We start from the raw sequence: 15,141 nt of genomic DNA on the forward strand, positions 1-15,141 counted from the left end.
GAGGGCTGCTGAAATTTATTTATGCAAAAACCCCAACCGATAAGTGAGAAACAAGTCTTCAATACTAGGAATGTTGCGTTGTGGTTAAGAATCTGAGGATTCTTAATTCCTATGTTAATATTTAAATATAATTTCATTTATATAAATCAAACTTAAATGTATTGTATATATTAAATTATGTATTATATGTATTCATGTAATAATATATTATGTTCTATTAATTCCCTAATTCCTATAGGTTAAGCAGTAACACTGTGCTCTTGACATTCAGGAAAAACTTCTATTGAGAAGGAATCATTATTCCTTTAGCAAGGAATGGGGTTGTTCATGAATAATAGTATAATAGAATAATATTTTATGTGTAATAGGTGTAAAGTCAGTATGCTGGCTAACAATTTAATTGTTAGCAATGAAAGTCAATGCAGAGGTATAGCATGCAGTGGTACTGATTTGGTGGATTAAGACAGTTGCATACAGTCATGATGAATTCTGAAGCCTGGCAACACAGAGAAATTCAAAGATTGAGCTAGATGAACCAGTATGTTTAAGATTCTGAGATTTTTTTTTTTTTTTAATTTCTTCAGAGCCCTAAAAAATTTAGTTCCAGTTACTAATTTTGATGCCATTAAAGAAAGTGGGATAAGTCCAGTTCACTCGGCAGCAGCAGGGGCACATCCTCAGTGCCTTGAGTTTCTCCTCAAATCTGGGTTTGATGCCAATTTCATGCTGGATCAAAGAGTTCGCAAGGGGTATGATGACCACCGGAAATCAGCATTGTACTTTGCTGTTTCCAACGGGGATATCTGTTCAACGCAGTTGCTGTTGAATGCTGGAGCCCTGCCAAACCAAGATCCTATCAACTGTCTCCAAATAGCCTTGAGAACGGGCAACTATGAATTAATGAATCTACTGCTCCGACATGGGGCTAATGTCAATTACTTCTGCAGAGTGAATACAACGCATTTTCCATCAGCTCTACAGTATGCTCTGAAAGATGAAGTCATGTTAAGAATGCTGATGAATTATGGGTATGATGTGCACCGCTGCTTTGATTGCCCTCAGGGAAACAGTTTGCATTCCCAGTACGTGACTGATGGATGGACTTCTACTGTTATCAAAGATACAATGGTGAGTATATCAGATGGCTTCACATGTTGTTTTACTGCCAGTATCCTTCCTAAAACTAAATGCAAGTGTGCTTAATGCAGTGTCAGAAAAGGAAGTTTTGAAACTGTGAGACAGTTTACACATAAAGGCAGGAATAAACAAGGCTTTAAAAATAAATAGATGATGCCATGAGGCCTGGTTCACGACAGCAAATTATCATAAACAATATTTTTTAATTGTGAAAATATAGCTAATGATATGCTAACGATCAGTACAGAATTGGCTCTCCAGGGCAGTCTTGTCCATGCTGTGAAAGCAGGGACTTGCAGGCTGGCTCGCTGGGTTGTCTTGTATCGTAACACTGATGCTGGAAGGCTGTCTGCTGGAAGGCTGTCGTAAGGACCCCCTGGAGCTGGCATGATAAGCGCTGAGCAGGAATTAACAAACCTGGACCAACCTAAAGAGGTTCCTGGAGACACCCACCAGGGTCATTGTTTTGCTGTTTGTAAAGCCCACTTGAACCTAATAAACCCTTCTTTAACCTGAAGATAAGGGGGTGTGGCATGCACTGGGCTGGTGTGTCCCCCTGTTCAGCATGCTGGGACACAAGTCTAGATTCCACTTAGGGGAGTGGTAGCACTTCTTTTTAAGTACTTAGTTACCAAATATACAGCTGCTTAAGTTCATTTTTGGATCTAGTACAAAATAAACATCTCTCAGATTTTCAGATTGTGCTAGCGAGGCTTAATGCAAACTGTGACAACCTCTAAAGCTCCCCTGACTGACAGAACACTCACTCTTCCTGGCATTCTGTTGAAGTTATTTAATTGCTCTTGTCCTGCAGAGGCGGAAGTAATATACAGGAGTATTGAATATTATCCTATTAAACATTTTGTTTCTATCAGTTCTGTGAAGTGATAACCTTGTCATGGTTGAAGCATCTGTCTGGGAAAGTAGTGAGAGTAATGTTAGATTACGTCGATCACGTTAGTATCTGCTGGAAGCTAGAAGCAGTTCTCAAAGAACAGGAACTCTGGCCAGACATCAATTTGATTTTAAGTAAGTATCTGATGTTTACATCTGAAATGACAAACAAGCTGTTTTGGGTTTGGGGCCTTTTTTGTTGGTGGCATTTTAGTTTTCATTTTCTTTACCTCAGACTGGTGCTTTTCTTGACCCCTGTTAGGCCAAAAGTTATGTTTTGACAGTAAGAGACCTCTTAAAAATCAGTCTGTGTAGGATTTAAACTAAGTTTCTCTCAGAAGTCTGAGAGAGTTAACTGCACAATTCATGTAGAGCATTTGGGAACTTTAACTAGAATGTAGACAACACAATCCCCTTCAAGGGGAGAAAAGCTTTTCCCCCCGCCTCAAGTTGATGGAACAAATTGAATGAATTACTGCTTTTAATTAAGTGATTTAATTCTAGTCTAGATTAATTCTATGTCCTTTTTGTTTGTACGTAGATTAAATAGTAGTGACTCAGAATTCTACTTTTAGTAGCTTCTTCAGACTGACAGAAAACTGGCACCAGTTATTTGGGGTTAAAAGTACATGCCCCAAACTTAACTACTTAAACTTGCATTAAACTACATTTAGCCAACTTGACAGAAACAAAATCTGTTGATTTAGCTGCCAGTGATTATAAATTATCTGAGAGACGTATGGGCTGAGGTAAAAAGGCTAGATCCCGACAGGTCTGGTTTTCCGGGTAACAGAGTACTGAATAAATAAATTGAACAAAATTTAATAAATAACTTACTAATATCAATCTCGCCTTCTCATTTCTAGCAAATCCTCGCTCTCTGAAGCATCTTTGTCGTCTGAAAATACGGGAATGCATGGGCCGGTTGCATCTCCGTTGTCCTGTCTTCATGACCTTCCTTCCACTGCCAAACTGCTTGAAAGACTACATACTATACAAGGAATATGATCTTTATGGACAGGAGAACTTCGTAGGAACCTACAGCCTCAACTGTACATAATTACTAGTTCTATGTTTTGAAGGGAATGTTGACGTGGATAAGACTGTCTTATGCAGCTGCTTTTTTCTTTTGGGATTTTCTCTCCTATGTATATTAAGGAATACCAGCATTTCCCCCCTCACCCCCTGAAGAAAATGGGGAGAACCCCAAAATGTAAGTATTGGTGATCCCATTCTACATATCTGCTGGAATGTAAACTATCTGAAAGTTACGGCAATAGTATTTGAAATGCTTAGTGTGAAAAGTTAAGGAACTGTAAAATGTAGGGCTGCAAGCCTTGTGTTATTGCTAAGTTAAAGCTTGTCGTAACAGGTAACACTACCCTCATGGCAGGGTTAAACTCAGGATTTAGTGAAAGGTCAGGGATTTAACTAACACCAGGAAGGGACATAGTTCCTTTTTCTCTTGTACCTCCCTTTCTCTTGCCAAGAAGCTGTTTTAGTTTGTGAAGTCCTGCATTGAAGTTCTGAAGAGCAGCCGAAGTAGATTTATTTTTTTTCACCCACTTAAGCAATCCCACATTCTAAGCAGTGAAACGGGATTAACAGCTATAGAAACCTCTGCTTATCACAGCAGCTAGTGTGAAATACTGATGTTTCAACAAGAAGGCACTATTTCTGAAAGACATGTTAGTTCTGCATCTCATTCTCAGGTATTGATGTGTCTCACCCATTATGTATTTTGATTGCTCTCTCTAGAACTAGGTTTTCCTTTTACAGTGCTGTCCAAGGGCACGCTTGCAATTTTTGGAGTTTCTCTTCATATAGTTGGAGCTTAAGCTTTTGGAGCACTATCTGTCAGCAGTCACAGTTGTCTTAAGGAGTCTTACATAGTACGCACAGACCCACAGCATGCCCGTTCTTTCTAAAAATACTGCAGATGTCAGTCCATATTTTAGAAAAAAAATGAAGTTCATCAACACACTTGGCATTAGTAGTATTTATTCCTTCATTATCAAGTAAGCATAGAATTTTTTTTCTCCTAGTTATACATGCATCTTTATCATGGAAGTTACATAATTCAAAAGTCTGCTTTTCCCCAGAAAAATCTACAAACCTTATAAAATACAGATTTAACCATAATGTAGTTATGACCCATTGCTTTTTACATGGTGTTTATCGTACAATAAACTAACGAAGCCCGTGAAGATAACGCATCAGTACCCATGTTAATGGTTGTGCTGGTATAGCCCTGTACGTGTGAATTCTGACCATTATCATAACCACAGCTCTGCAGAGTGCTAGACGTTGTCATGTGACTACAACAACATGTGCACTGAACAGCCAGCTGCGATGGTAAGGATCACCTTCTGCTGCCATTCAGTCTTTGATTGTTGCAAAAGCAAGTTATCAGCATTCCCAAGTACAATAACTTCCTCTGAGGTTGTCTGGCTAATATGATTAAAATTAAGAGAATTGAGATATGCTTTGACAACAGAGGGATATAACTGCATGTGAAAACTTCTTTAATGGAAGGGAACACATCCGGTCACTGATAATGGTACTTCCTGGAAGTCAGTATTATGAAAAATGCAGGAGGTTTTTGCATCGGTACAAATCCCACCCAGAAAGTTACTACAGTTAAGCTTTTATTTAATCTACAAAATGCTGACTGAAGCCCTGGCATAATACGTTTACTATCCATGTTTCCAAGATTAAGACACAACAAGCAAAGTTGACGTAAGTATGCCATTGGAGGTTTTTAATACAGCTATTCAGGGAAAATGTGCAAGTCAGTCTCAAACACTGCAAAAATCACTGACACTTCACTAGAGCGGGACCAATCCAGATCATCATCATAAGAATTTGACCACTCCACTCTTACTATAAAAATGACCTGAAAGATCGTACAAAATCCTTGGCTTGCAATATAAACTTCATTAGGAATACAAGTGCATTCACAATGACACACTGACTTATTCTTGTTGTGACAACTTAGATACCACTGTGGCAGGAAAAAAAAAAAATCAACTTACTGCTTGGTTAAAAAGAAAAGCCTCGGAGACTAATTGACCTGCAATAAATTTTGTAAAATAGAGCAACAGAAAGAATATAAAATATCAGCTCTTGCTGTTAGACTAGACAATATCTCTACTAAATTCACTAAGCGGAGGCAGGTTTTCTTTCTCTATATGAATTATTTCCAAAATAACAGGAGACTCCACGGTAATGTAGTTTTCTCCATTGGCTTCTCCTAAATTCTGTGCAACTAATTCATCAGAATTTGCCTTAAACATGCACACAAATGTGCTTCTTTATATCAATGTACATAAATTATATCTTCATAAATAGCTTCAGCTGTTTCAGGATTTTCAGCTCTGGGTTTATATCCATATAAAGGTGAAATCTGACAGCATTGTAGAGGGGGAATGTTCCTTAACTCTTAAATACTACTTTACTGTTAGACAGTAAATTGTCTTGATAGAATTTCAAACCTAAACAGATTAAGGAAGTAATAGACTATCAAATTCAAACTAGTTTACACTACCTGCTCGTGACCAATTATATACGGCTAAGTTGTATATGACTCTTAACTTGTTCTCCGATTTAAACTTGGAGAAATCTCTTAGTGGCCATAGAGGAGTGCTAGGTATTACCTATAATGCAATAAAATGCATACCCATAAGCACACTTTATATATTTTGATATTCATGACATACATAAAGAATGTATGTAGCTTGAAACAACTGGCAGTGAGACTCACTTGGTCTGCAGTGTGTAAATCTACATAGCGTAACAAACTTAACATCCCCTTACCTAAGGGGAAAAAATGTGGCAGTAACTATGAGGCTGCAATTAGCAACATAAAAAGTTAGTCCTAAACAGCACTGCTGATTCAGTACCTGTACAAAGTCACTCTAAAAATCATACACTTGAAAGAATATTTTCAGGAGTGTCTGAAATAAGAGTAGATGCACATGAAGCAAACTACAGCTTTAGCTGGAAGTGCTTGAAAGATCAGCCTGTAAGTAAAAGGCAACAGGAAATACTGAACAGGAGAAATAAATTACAGGAGAGGAAACCAACCAGTAATTCACTTACAGTAATAAAATGCTCAGGTGGTGAAATCCTGCTGCAGTAGTTCCCAGGAGAACATGAGGTGTTTATATTAAAAGTCATACTCTCAAGGAAAATACTAAGCACTTTTTTTTTTTTTAATTAACAAAAATGTTTTCCAATGAAGTAGTTCTAAACCTCATAGGAAGAAAGGGGTCAAATAGTTTTTTATTTTGGGGAGAAGGGCATGGACACCTCAGCAGCTATTTTTTGCCTTGAGGTAGGTCTAATTACAGAGCCACATGCTCCTCCCCTTAAGCAAAACTCAGTAATTCTCACCCCCACTGCTAACTCATTGCACCGTTCCCGTTTAACTTCCTCATCTCTTCCGACCTGCCATGTGCTTTTGCAGCTTTCATCCCTCTCCCAGATGCTTTTACATCTTTTTGCTCATTTTACACCAGTGAAACTCTCCTAAATAAGCAACACCCCACCCCCCATTTCATTCATGCATATCAACCTGTTTTCTTTAACCACTCTCTTCAATCATGTCCCCTTTTTTTAGTGGTTAAGATGAGAATCATCCAACACAAATGAAATGCACTTGACTCCCATGCTGTCTGTTTTAGAAAACTACATTTAATGGCATAGATGGAAAGCCTGAAAAGCAAATGGAATAATTCCAGTCATGTATTGCTAAATCTGAAAAATCCCCTATGACAGTAAATTCCTCTGCCAACTTTATTCTCCCGCTTTCTTCCTCATCTTTGCAGATTTATGTCTAAACAAGTAATGGTAGGTTTCAAGAAAAAACAGTAATTCAATTTCCTGACATTTCTTCAAAACAGGCTACACATCAGAAATGCTTTTTGATGAGATTGCTGATCTATTAACTGTCTTCCATGTGGAGCTAGGGCTATTGCAGCTAAACTGGGTAACACAACCAATCCCACTCTGACAAGCCGCGGGACTGGATTCTAGAAACTGGAGACCACTGCTTTCATATTCTTCCTGTGCTGTTTCAAAACTACTTCATCTTCTGCATGTACTTGAGGAAGATACAGTAAGACACAGTAACCTTGAGCTATGCTGTCATACTATTTGATAGAAACTAGAAATATCAGTAAGTAAAAACAAACAAACAGAGAGAGAAACATGAACTGGAACGATTTGCAGAGACAAACTGGCTGCCATGCAACTATCTGTAAGCCTAGATTTAGGCACAAAAAGGGGAAAAAAACCCAGATTTGCTGCCTCTGTACATTTTTGTTGTCAAGAATAAAACCAGTCTCTTAAGGATGAGAGCTGAGAATAGAAGACTAGATAAGAAATAAAAATGCCACTCTTTTTTAGAAAAAAGCCTCAGATTTGTGTGGTCGATGTGACAGTGTGCTAGCCGAATTTGGCCACAGGGCAATGCCATTTGGCCTGACAGGGCAACAGCAAAAGCAGGTATTTCTGCAAGTGACTGGCTACTCTGGGGATGAAAAGTGTACTGCAAGAGGAGTTGCTAACTAACTCAGGAAGAGAACCTGGAGGCTCTCTGCTGCTCAGCCTCCTGCTCCACCTCCTCTTTTAAGGCAGGAGTACTGTGACCCCTTGGGAGGCTGCTCAAGCCCTTCCATAGGCTGTGGTGCCAGTAACATCTGCTCCGAGAGCTGCTCTAGCTCCTGCTGCATAGCAGCCCCAGTGCAGCAGACTCTGTTAGTCCTGCCCAGGCGCTGCAAGGGCAGGCACCGCTCCCCCTTCTCTCCTGTGACAGGAGCCAGATGCAGTGAGCTTCTCCATAGAAATTCGCATCTCCAGCATAAGGGGCAGGAGGAGACTGCCTTCTTTAGCCAACACAGGGCCACTCCAGCGTGTGAGGAGAGCTAAGGACACTGATCCCTCTATGCACCTACAGCCATCTAGCAGAGAGGGCCTGACATTCCACACTCACTTTATCAGCTCTGAGCAATTCGGCTATGAAGGGCTGGGCCATCACCAGCTGATGGGGAGATATTCTGAAAATTGCTTCCATTCCTGAACACCAGAAATGCCCTGCAATGAACTGGAAAATGCTCGTAACTGTTATAACTTGGAGTATAAGCGTATTCTTCTCTTTCTACATTTCCTGTTATTTTCATGCTGCTATTAGAGAGAGATCTTCTGTTCCCCTGTATTTTAGTATTTATAGTAATTAGTGCAAAAATAAATATTTCTCTTCAAACAAGTCTTCTCTTCTGGATCAAAAGGTGAATGCACATTTAGTACTGTACAAAATAAATATTACACAGGCTATGGAACACGGAGTTCAGATTACAAGCTGTAAACAGACACTGCTTTGAAAAATGCTCGACAGGATTGACTCTAGGCTGTAGGATTAGCATAGTCTCTTACTTCAGAGCTAGTAAATTCTGTTTGCAAAATCAATTTCCGTAAAAAGATTTAAAGAGCCTCAACTCATTTTCAGTAAGTGTAGTGTACTGCTGGCAAGGCATTTACATATTCAGAAGATTTTTTTCAAGTGATGGAATTCAAGATGTTCCTGCAACTCTAAGCATGTTTTATAAAAAGTGAACTCAAAGGCTTACAGCTTTTTATTACACGTACTGGGGAAAACCAAGAACGTGGCACTTTTGTGCTACAAGAATATATACATTATTCTTATCATTTGATAAGGAATGCTTTATACATTCCTCATGCAGCAAAGTGCAACTGCGTCTCATCAGCTCTTATCTAGGTCTGACAGTATTTTTTTCTCCTGTTGAAAGAAGTCTTTCAGCATTATATTCACCAAAAAAATCACGACGGTATCATACAGTGCAATATGAAACAAAAAATAAGATCTTTCTGTCTAGAACTATTGCACATCTTACTGATGTTAATAAGGATTTTTCTTCTACATCTAAGAAAGTTATGTGCAGCAAATTAGGTAAAGCTTAGCACTGTCTTATTTGGACATCCACTTGTATTTCCAGCAAGGTGTTCTCCATGCTGCAGGGTAAAGAACAAATTTCAGTGTACTGCTGAAGTCCAATGAGAGTTTTGAGTTTTGCTTCAAGAGCAGTCAACTGCACTGAGAGGTAAGTGGGGATCCCCCCCACCATTTTTTTCCATACTGCAGAGAAGCCTTGAGAAAACATCATTTTGTAATAAACATGGCAGCATCACCATGCTTCATCTGGCATACAGAAGAGAATTATACTGGCATGAAAACGGAAATCACTTAACTGAGAAAGAAAAATCAAGGTATAATAGGGTCTACATATTGTGAAGTCTTTTATATAATACAACAGACCCTCCACCTACATTTCACTTCTTGTAGAACTTGTGCCATTTCACCAGGGATAGCCACGATTCCAATTTTAATAAAGTAGACAATCTTAGGCTTCAGATTCTCTCTTCTTCTTTCCATCTTCTCCTAAATCACTGTCTTCCGACTGGCTACTGCTAAGGACTACAAATTGTCCTTCTCCACTGCTCTGGTTCGATCTGCTGGAAGCAGCGATCAACCGGCTTTGCTCCTCTAAGTCCTAGTTTGAGAAGGGGGGGTTAGGAAAGCAGAAAAAAAATACTCACTTTAAAGCCATCTACAACCGAAACAGGATACCGTTATTATGATTTGTAAACTATCTTTTGATACTATCGATGGACAACTTTCTGTACAGAGGGAACTGAAAGACTGAATAGGAAACCAAAACATTTACATTTCGGTAGCTGGCATTATTAGAACAGCTAACACATTAACACATTTGTACCTATGCTCCACACAACACAGCAGGTCAGAACAAGTGTCTGTCTGTGCCTACAGCCTGCTCCCGGCAGCCCCTTCCTCACCCTGTAACTGAACCCTCGTCAGCAAATGCAGTTATTTTGGGCCTGTGATAGGTGTTCCTTCAAGCACTGCTCTTAAGTACTCCCATAAAGATGTTTTGTGGTTTATCTCCTCAGAAGAGCTCTTTTTAAAAACTACTATACAAAATTATACAAAATCTGCACAGGAAATACTTCTAATGATTAACTGAATTCCATAATGGTCTATGAACTTGTACTCAAGAATGTGGTAGTGGAGCTTGGAATACAAAACTGCAAAAGAAAGAAAGTAGAAAGAAAAAAAGAAAAAGAGTATTAAGAAATAATGGTGAAACGTACCTTTTCAATTTGTTTTTGTTTATTCAGTTCTTTTTGTTGTTTCTCTTTGACTCTATCTATTTCTTTTTGCTTTTCTGATGCTTTTCGATCCTAAAGGGCAAAAATGTAAATAAAGTAAGTAACAACAGCCTGAGATGTTTGATACACTACCAATTTATGACAGTTTGCTCAAAACTGTTACGCCACTGTTTTGATTATTCTTCTTTTAAAGGACTGGTATGTTTGTTAAAGGTAGCAAGCTGAATCCTATCTTTAATATTGTTCCACAGTAGACACTGATCAAAGTCTTTTTATCTCGGGTTTAAATTCTAGAAAACAAATCCCTTAAAATGCACCACAACAGTATTACTGCATCTATATGCATCTTGTGGAATATATTCTACTACACATATTAAATACACTCTCTCCCTTCCATTCACAAGCATCCCTTGCCCCGAAAAGATTCTTACCAGTTCTGCATGAAAAGCTATCTGTTTTGCCAGTCCAACAGAGTCACAAATCTAAACAAACACAAAACAGATTGGAAATAATAAAAAAGACTCTAATAAAAATGCCTTTAAAATTAAGCCAGATTCCCAAGTTAGATATGATAGCATATTAAGCACTTGCAGGTACTTAGACTGTCAGGTTTAACTGTTTTTCAGTACATACACAAAATACTCTCCCACAGAAATCCCTTAGACAGCTTGAATGGATCTAACATCTTGGAATCCCCATCAGGTTCAAAACTGATACAAGTATAGCCATCACCAATACCTTTTCCCCTTCATTATTTGATTCAAATATATAGCAGACGGAAGTTTGGCGGCTCTCGACTCTCCCTCCTGAAGTTCTAAGCACAAATCCAAAAAGGCGCTTATTCTCCTGGTGCGTAGCATACAAGACTACACTGGGCAAAGGAAACTGCCAAAAAGGATCAAATATGGAGATATTAAAACTGGTTCCAAATGTTTTCTATATGAGGTTTCAATATACTGCACGTTAATGACTTCAATATCATAAATGCACAACCACACCAGAAGAAGTTACAACCTGACCAAACACGCAATTATGAAACACAAACAGTAGATTAGAAGACAAGGATTAAATTATTCAAAAGATATAGGAAAACTTCTAAAACCACACTCCACGTAAGAAAAGGGGACCGCATTTGCAATGCGATTCAGTCATCTTTCTAAATGTGAATACACTCCTTTTTTTCTTCTTTAAAGAGACATCATTCATACAAATGACAGCTGTGACTAGGCTTTCAGTATTTGGTCCCAGGCAAAGGCACTACTTCTCCAAAACCTTTACTGCAATAAGTTCAGCTCTCCTGAATTATTTAAGTAAGAAAAAAAAGAAAAAAAACCCCAACAAAATGAACAAACCACGTATCCTCATTATTTTTGTTACAAAAAAACTACTTTGCATTCTCATTCCTAAAAGAGGGTGGACTTAGAAATTTCAACTGTATCTTTTTAAGACTTACCAAAGGGTAAGTTTTTTAATTCTGAAGGCCCCTACTACACCTGCTATAAACTGACTGATAGGATGAGTTTTTCCTGACATTAAATGATACTGGACATATACTCAGTTGATGTATCTATCTCACCTGTAAAAGCTTACAGCTTTGGGGCAGTTTTGAACTTTATGTCACAAAGGTAAAGAAAGAGAAAAGCGCTACTTGAAATATCAAGACATTTTCACATGCTTTGGATTTCCTTGTATGGAAATGAAAGTAATTCAGAGTCCCTGAAAAACTGAATGTTTTTAAAAGAAGACCCAAAGAAATTAAATGACAGACCATAAATTGTGCATAATGAAAAAGAGGCGGGGGGGGACACAGAGGCGGGGGGGAACACTTTGGAAATATGAAAAATAAAGACTGCTATTACTGAAGAATTAAGCTGGCCTTATTCGATATCCTAAGAAGAATTCCACTTACTTCTTTCAAGTGCATTTTTTATAAAGAATTAGAAAAAACCCCACCAAACCAGAAACTGTACAACACTCTCAATGCATTAAAAAAACAAAAACCCAAAACAAAACCAAAAGGGAACACTTTGGAAATATGAAAAATAAAGACTGCTATTACTGAAGAATTAAGCTGGCCTTATTCGATATCCTAAGAAGAATTCCACTTACTTCTTTCAAGTGCATTTTTTATAAAGAATTAGAAAAAACCCCACCAAACCAGAAACTGTACAACACTCTCAATGCATTAAAAAAACAAAAACCCAAAACAAAACCAAAAAAACCAAACACCAAGCAAACCCTTTTGGACTTCAGAACTAATGTGACTCCAACCTTAATGTTACCTCTCTACTAGCAATATAAATATTTATAATCAAACCTGTTGTTAAGATACAATATTATGTTTTCCCAAGATTTTACCCTATCAAATCGGGGGGTGGGGGGTGTTTCAAAAGCCTATGTGACCTATTGAAATCACTCCCCTTAAACCTGATTTGCTAGTGTTTTTCTGTCTGCTTTAAATGTATGCATTAGTCTCCTAATTTCAGCATAAATTTGTCTGGAAATCTCAGTGATTTTTGCTAACATCTAATAATACTATTTTTAAAGTAGAAGAATTGCATTGCTGGGTATTTATCTTAAAATGTAAAGTTACTTACTCGTAGTCTTGTAACTTGTGTCTGTGGATCAATTAACCTAAAAATTTGTTTTTAAAAACAAACCAGAAAGTAAATTTTACCAAAGTGAAAGATCATTCTGTAAATAAACATCAGTAGAAGTCAGGAAGCAAACTTACTTTAAACAGTCGCAAGTGACTAATAAATGTGATTCTGTCATCCTGAAAATGTTATGGATGGCACGAGCTGCTAGTATTTGACGCATGGTTTCATAAACAACATCTGGACTTTCATCAGACTTCACCTCCATAGAGCCAAGAAATCTTACAATAAATAACTGATGAAGAATCAAATCTAAGACAAAGAAAAGTACTGAAAAAGTGAACTCCATTTTGGGTTTTCCATTCAAAACCAAAGCTGGACCGCAGTCAGGAAAACTCCGAACTTCTAATAACTTGGAAAGGGATTGCTCATACTTATGAATTAGAGGTGCAATTACTAAACAGCAAGTCACACATCTTTTCCTTTGGTTTAATGAATACAAAAGATGCAATGAATTCTTTTTAAAACAGACTTTCAGACAGTAGCCTGATTTAACTCAACTTGTCTAATACACTGCTAATGTAACTAAGCATTCTAAAACTGGTGTGAAATTAGAAGAGAGAAGCTATACATGAAAACAGAAAAATAATTGTCAAATTCTATTTTTTATTTTGCATTGAAATAAAATTTTTGTTTTACCTTCTGTTTCAGATTTTGAGCCTCCAGATTCACCAAAAGGATTTGTGCGTCTATTAAAAAATGAAAACATTAAACCAGGAGTCAGATTACAAGAACCACTAATGGACAATGTAGTAGTCTCATGCTGCATCAAATAAGAACACATAATGACTTCACAGACTTGTAATCCGGAGGAATAATGTATGATAAATCATAAGGACAAGCAATTTAATCAGGAGTTAGACATAAATTGCTATATTTGAGGGCTCAAATTTTGGGAAAAATACCAGATACCGTTGTCCTATTGCTGCCATAGAGAGTTTTGCTCACATGGTACTTTTTTATATCTGAATTAAGTCCGAGTCAAAACCTTGTTAATATTTGAAAAGATCTGGTTTTAGGGGATGAAACGTCACAGAGCAGCTTCAGAAGTACAGCCAAAAGCTAGTCCTTTCAGTACTCCACAGAAGCACCACACTTCTCATCACTGTCTCAAGTTGTTGAATTACTTACTGAGGAGAAGTCACTGGTTTTGTTTCAAATGCAGCTTTCTGAAAACATCACTGGGGTTTTACTCCTAGAGGGTCAAGAGAAATGTGGCTATTTCTGGCTCTCAAAGACAGAATTGCTATCGGTTACAATGAAAAGTGAAAATACTCTAGGCTTCCAAGTCTACATTTTTCAAAAGCAGTAAAGCAATGCTGAAAAGAGCATGAGGAATGGGAAAATTTTATTTAAAACTTGGAAAAGAGGAAAAACCCCTTTCTCTTTGGCTAACTGCTAGCTGAAAAACTATTGTCAGGGTTCAATAAGCTTCAAATTAGGTTTTATAGGGGAGTAATGAAGGTGTCACCTCTGAATAGATAGTGTTCTAAAAGGAAATTTCAGAACTAAGAGAAAAAAACCTGTCAATCTCTTGTTCAGTTACATGTCATACTGCCTGCCCGTTTTATTTTATCAGTGAAATCTTTTACCTAAGAGATACCTAGTTTAAAGTAACAAAATTGTTCTAGATTGAACTCCGAAGTCAAGATTGCATTGCTGCAATGTTTATATAACATGGACTCAATCAAGAATCATCCCATTAAATGCTGACCTGTGTAAATATGCTAAAGGGAAATTCTTTCTATTAGCATCTTTTATTGCTCAGACTTTTCTTGTCATTTAAGATTAAACTGGAACAGTAAATGCAAAATCTCACAGGATCTCTCACAAGGCAAAAATAAAATTTAAATATATGTCATCAGTATCAGAAACTAAGGAAAGTCTGGTTTGTTTTTTTTTAATAATTAATACTTCTAAAGTAGCATGTTGCCTGTCTGTACAAACACTGCAGTTCTTTATTGACAGTGATGGTTAATTGAAAATACCGAGCACAACTCTGATTCATTTCTGCTATGAAAAATATGATTTTCTAGAATGGAATTATAACTGATGACATGAATTTAGCTGAAGTATTAACCTTTCCACTTCCTGGAAAACAGTTCAAGTCTATTTTAAATCAGTATGTTCTTAAGGATCTAGTTAGCCAACTGATTATCCTGCTATACCAAACAACAACAAAAAGAAAACTGTCAAAAAAACCAAAAAAAAGTTGAATATATATAATTTTAACTTTTATGTATTT

The 15,141-nt window shown here is 37.4% G+C and overlaps 2 protein-coding genes across 5 annotated transcripts in view; one reads left to right on the plus strand and one right to left on the minus strand.

Moving 5' to 3' along the window:
* The window catches only part of ASB14 (ankyrin repeat and SOCS box containing 14), a 23,187-nt gene extending 9,467 nt beyond the window's left edge, over positions 1-13,720 (plus strand). For 3 of the 4 annotated variants that reach the window (XM_009284474.2, XM_009284476.2, XM_009284475.2), the window contains 3 exons: positions 585-1,128; positions 2,013-2,166; positions 2,898-4,259. In XM_009284474.2, coding sequence (XP_009282749.1) covers positions 585-1,128; positions 2,013-2,166; positions 2,898-3,091 — 892 coding nt within the window. In that variant the 3' untranslated portion in view covers positions 3,092-4,259. Of the gene's footprint in view, positions 1-584; positions 1,129-2,012; positions 2,167-2,897; positions 4,260-13,547 lie in introns of those variants that run through there. The other variant, XR_657852.2, reaches the window with a different exon arrangement.
* APPL1 (adaptor protein, phosphotyrosine interacting with PH domain and leucine zipper 1) overlaps positions 9,333-15,141 on the minus strand; it is a 29,871-nt gene continuing 24,062 nt past the window's right edge. Inside the window, exons 17-23 of the mRNA XM_009284473.2 lie at positions 13,536-13,585; positions 12,974-13,148; positions 12,837-12,873; positions 10,978-11,124; positions 10,671-10,721; positions 10,222-10,311; positions 9,333-9,602 (exon numbers count right to left, since the gene is read on the minus strand). Of these exons, the coding sequence (XP_009282748.1) occupies positions 9,453-9,602; positions 10,222-10,311; positions 10,671-10,721; positions 10,978-11,124; positions 12,837-12,873; positions 12,974-13,148; positions 13,536-13,585 (700 nt within the window). The 3' untranslated portion in view covers positions 9,333-9,452. The remainder of the gene's footprint in view (positions 9,603-10,221; positions 10,312-10,670; positions 10,722-10,977; positions 11,125-12,836; positions 12,874-12,973; positions 13,149-13,535; positions 13,586-15,141) is intronic.

This window comes from Aptenodytes forsteri, unplaced genomic scaffold, assembly GCF_000699145.1.
Source record: "Aptenodytes forsteri isolate BGI_AS27 unplaced genomic scaffold, ASM69914v1 Scaffold53, whole genome shotgun sequence".
Classification (NCBI taxonomy): domain Eukaryota; kingdom Metazoa; phylum Chordata; class Aves; order Sphenisciformes; family Spheniscidae; genus Aptenodytes; species Aptenodytes forsteri.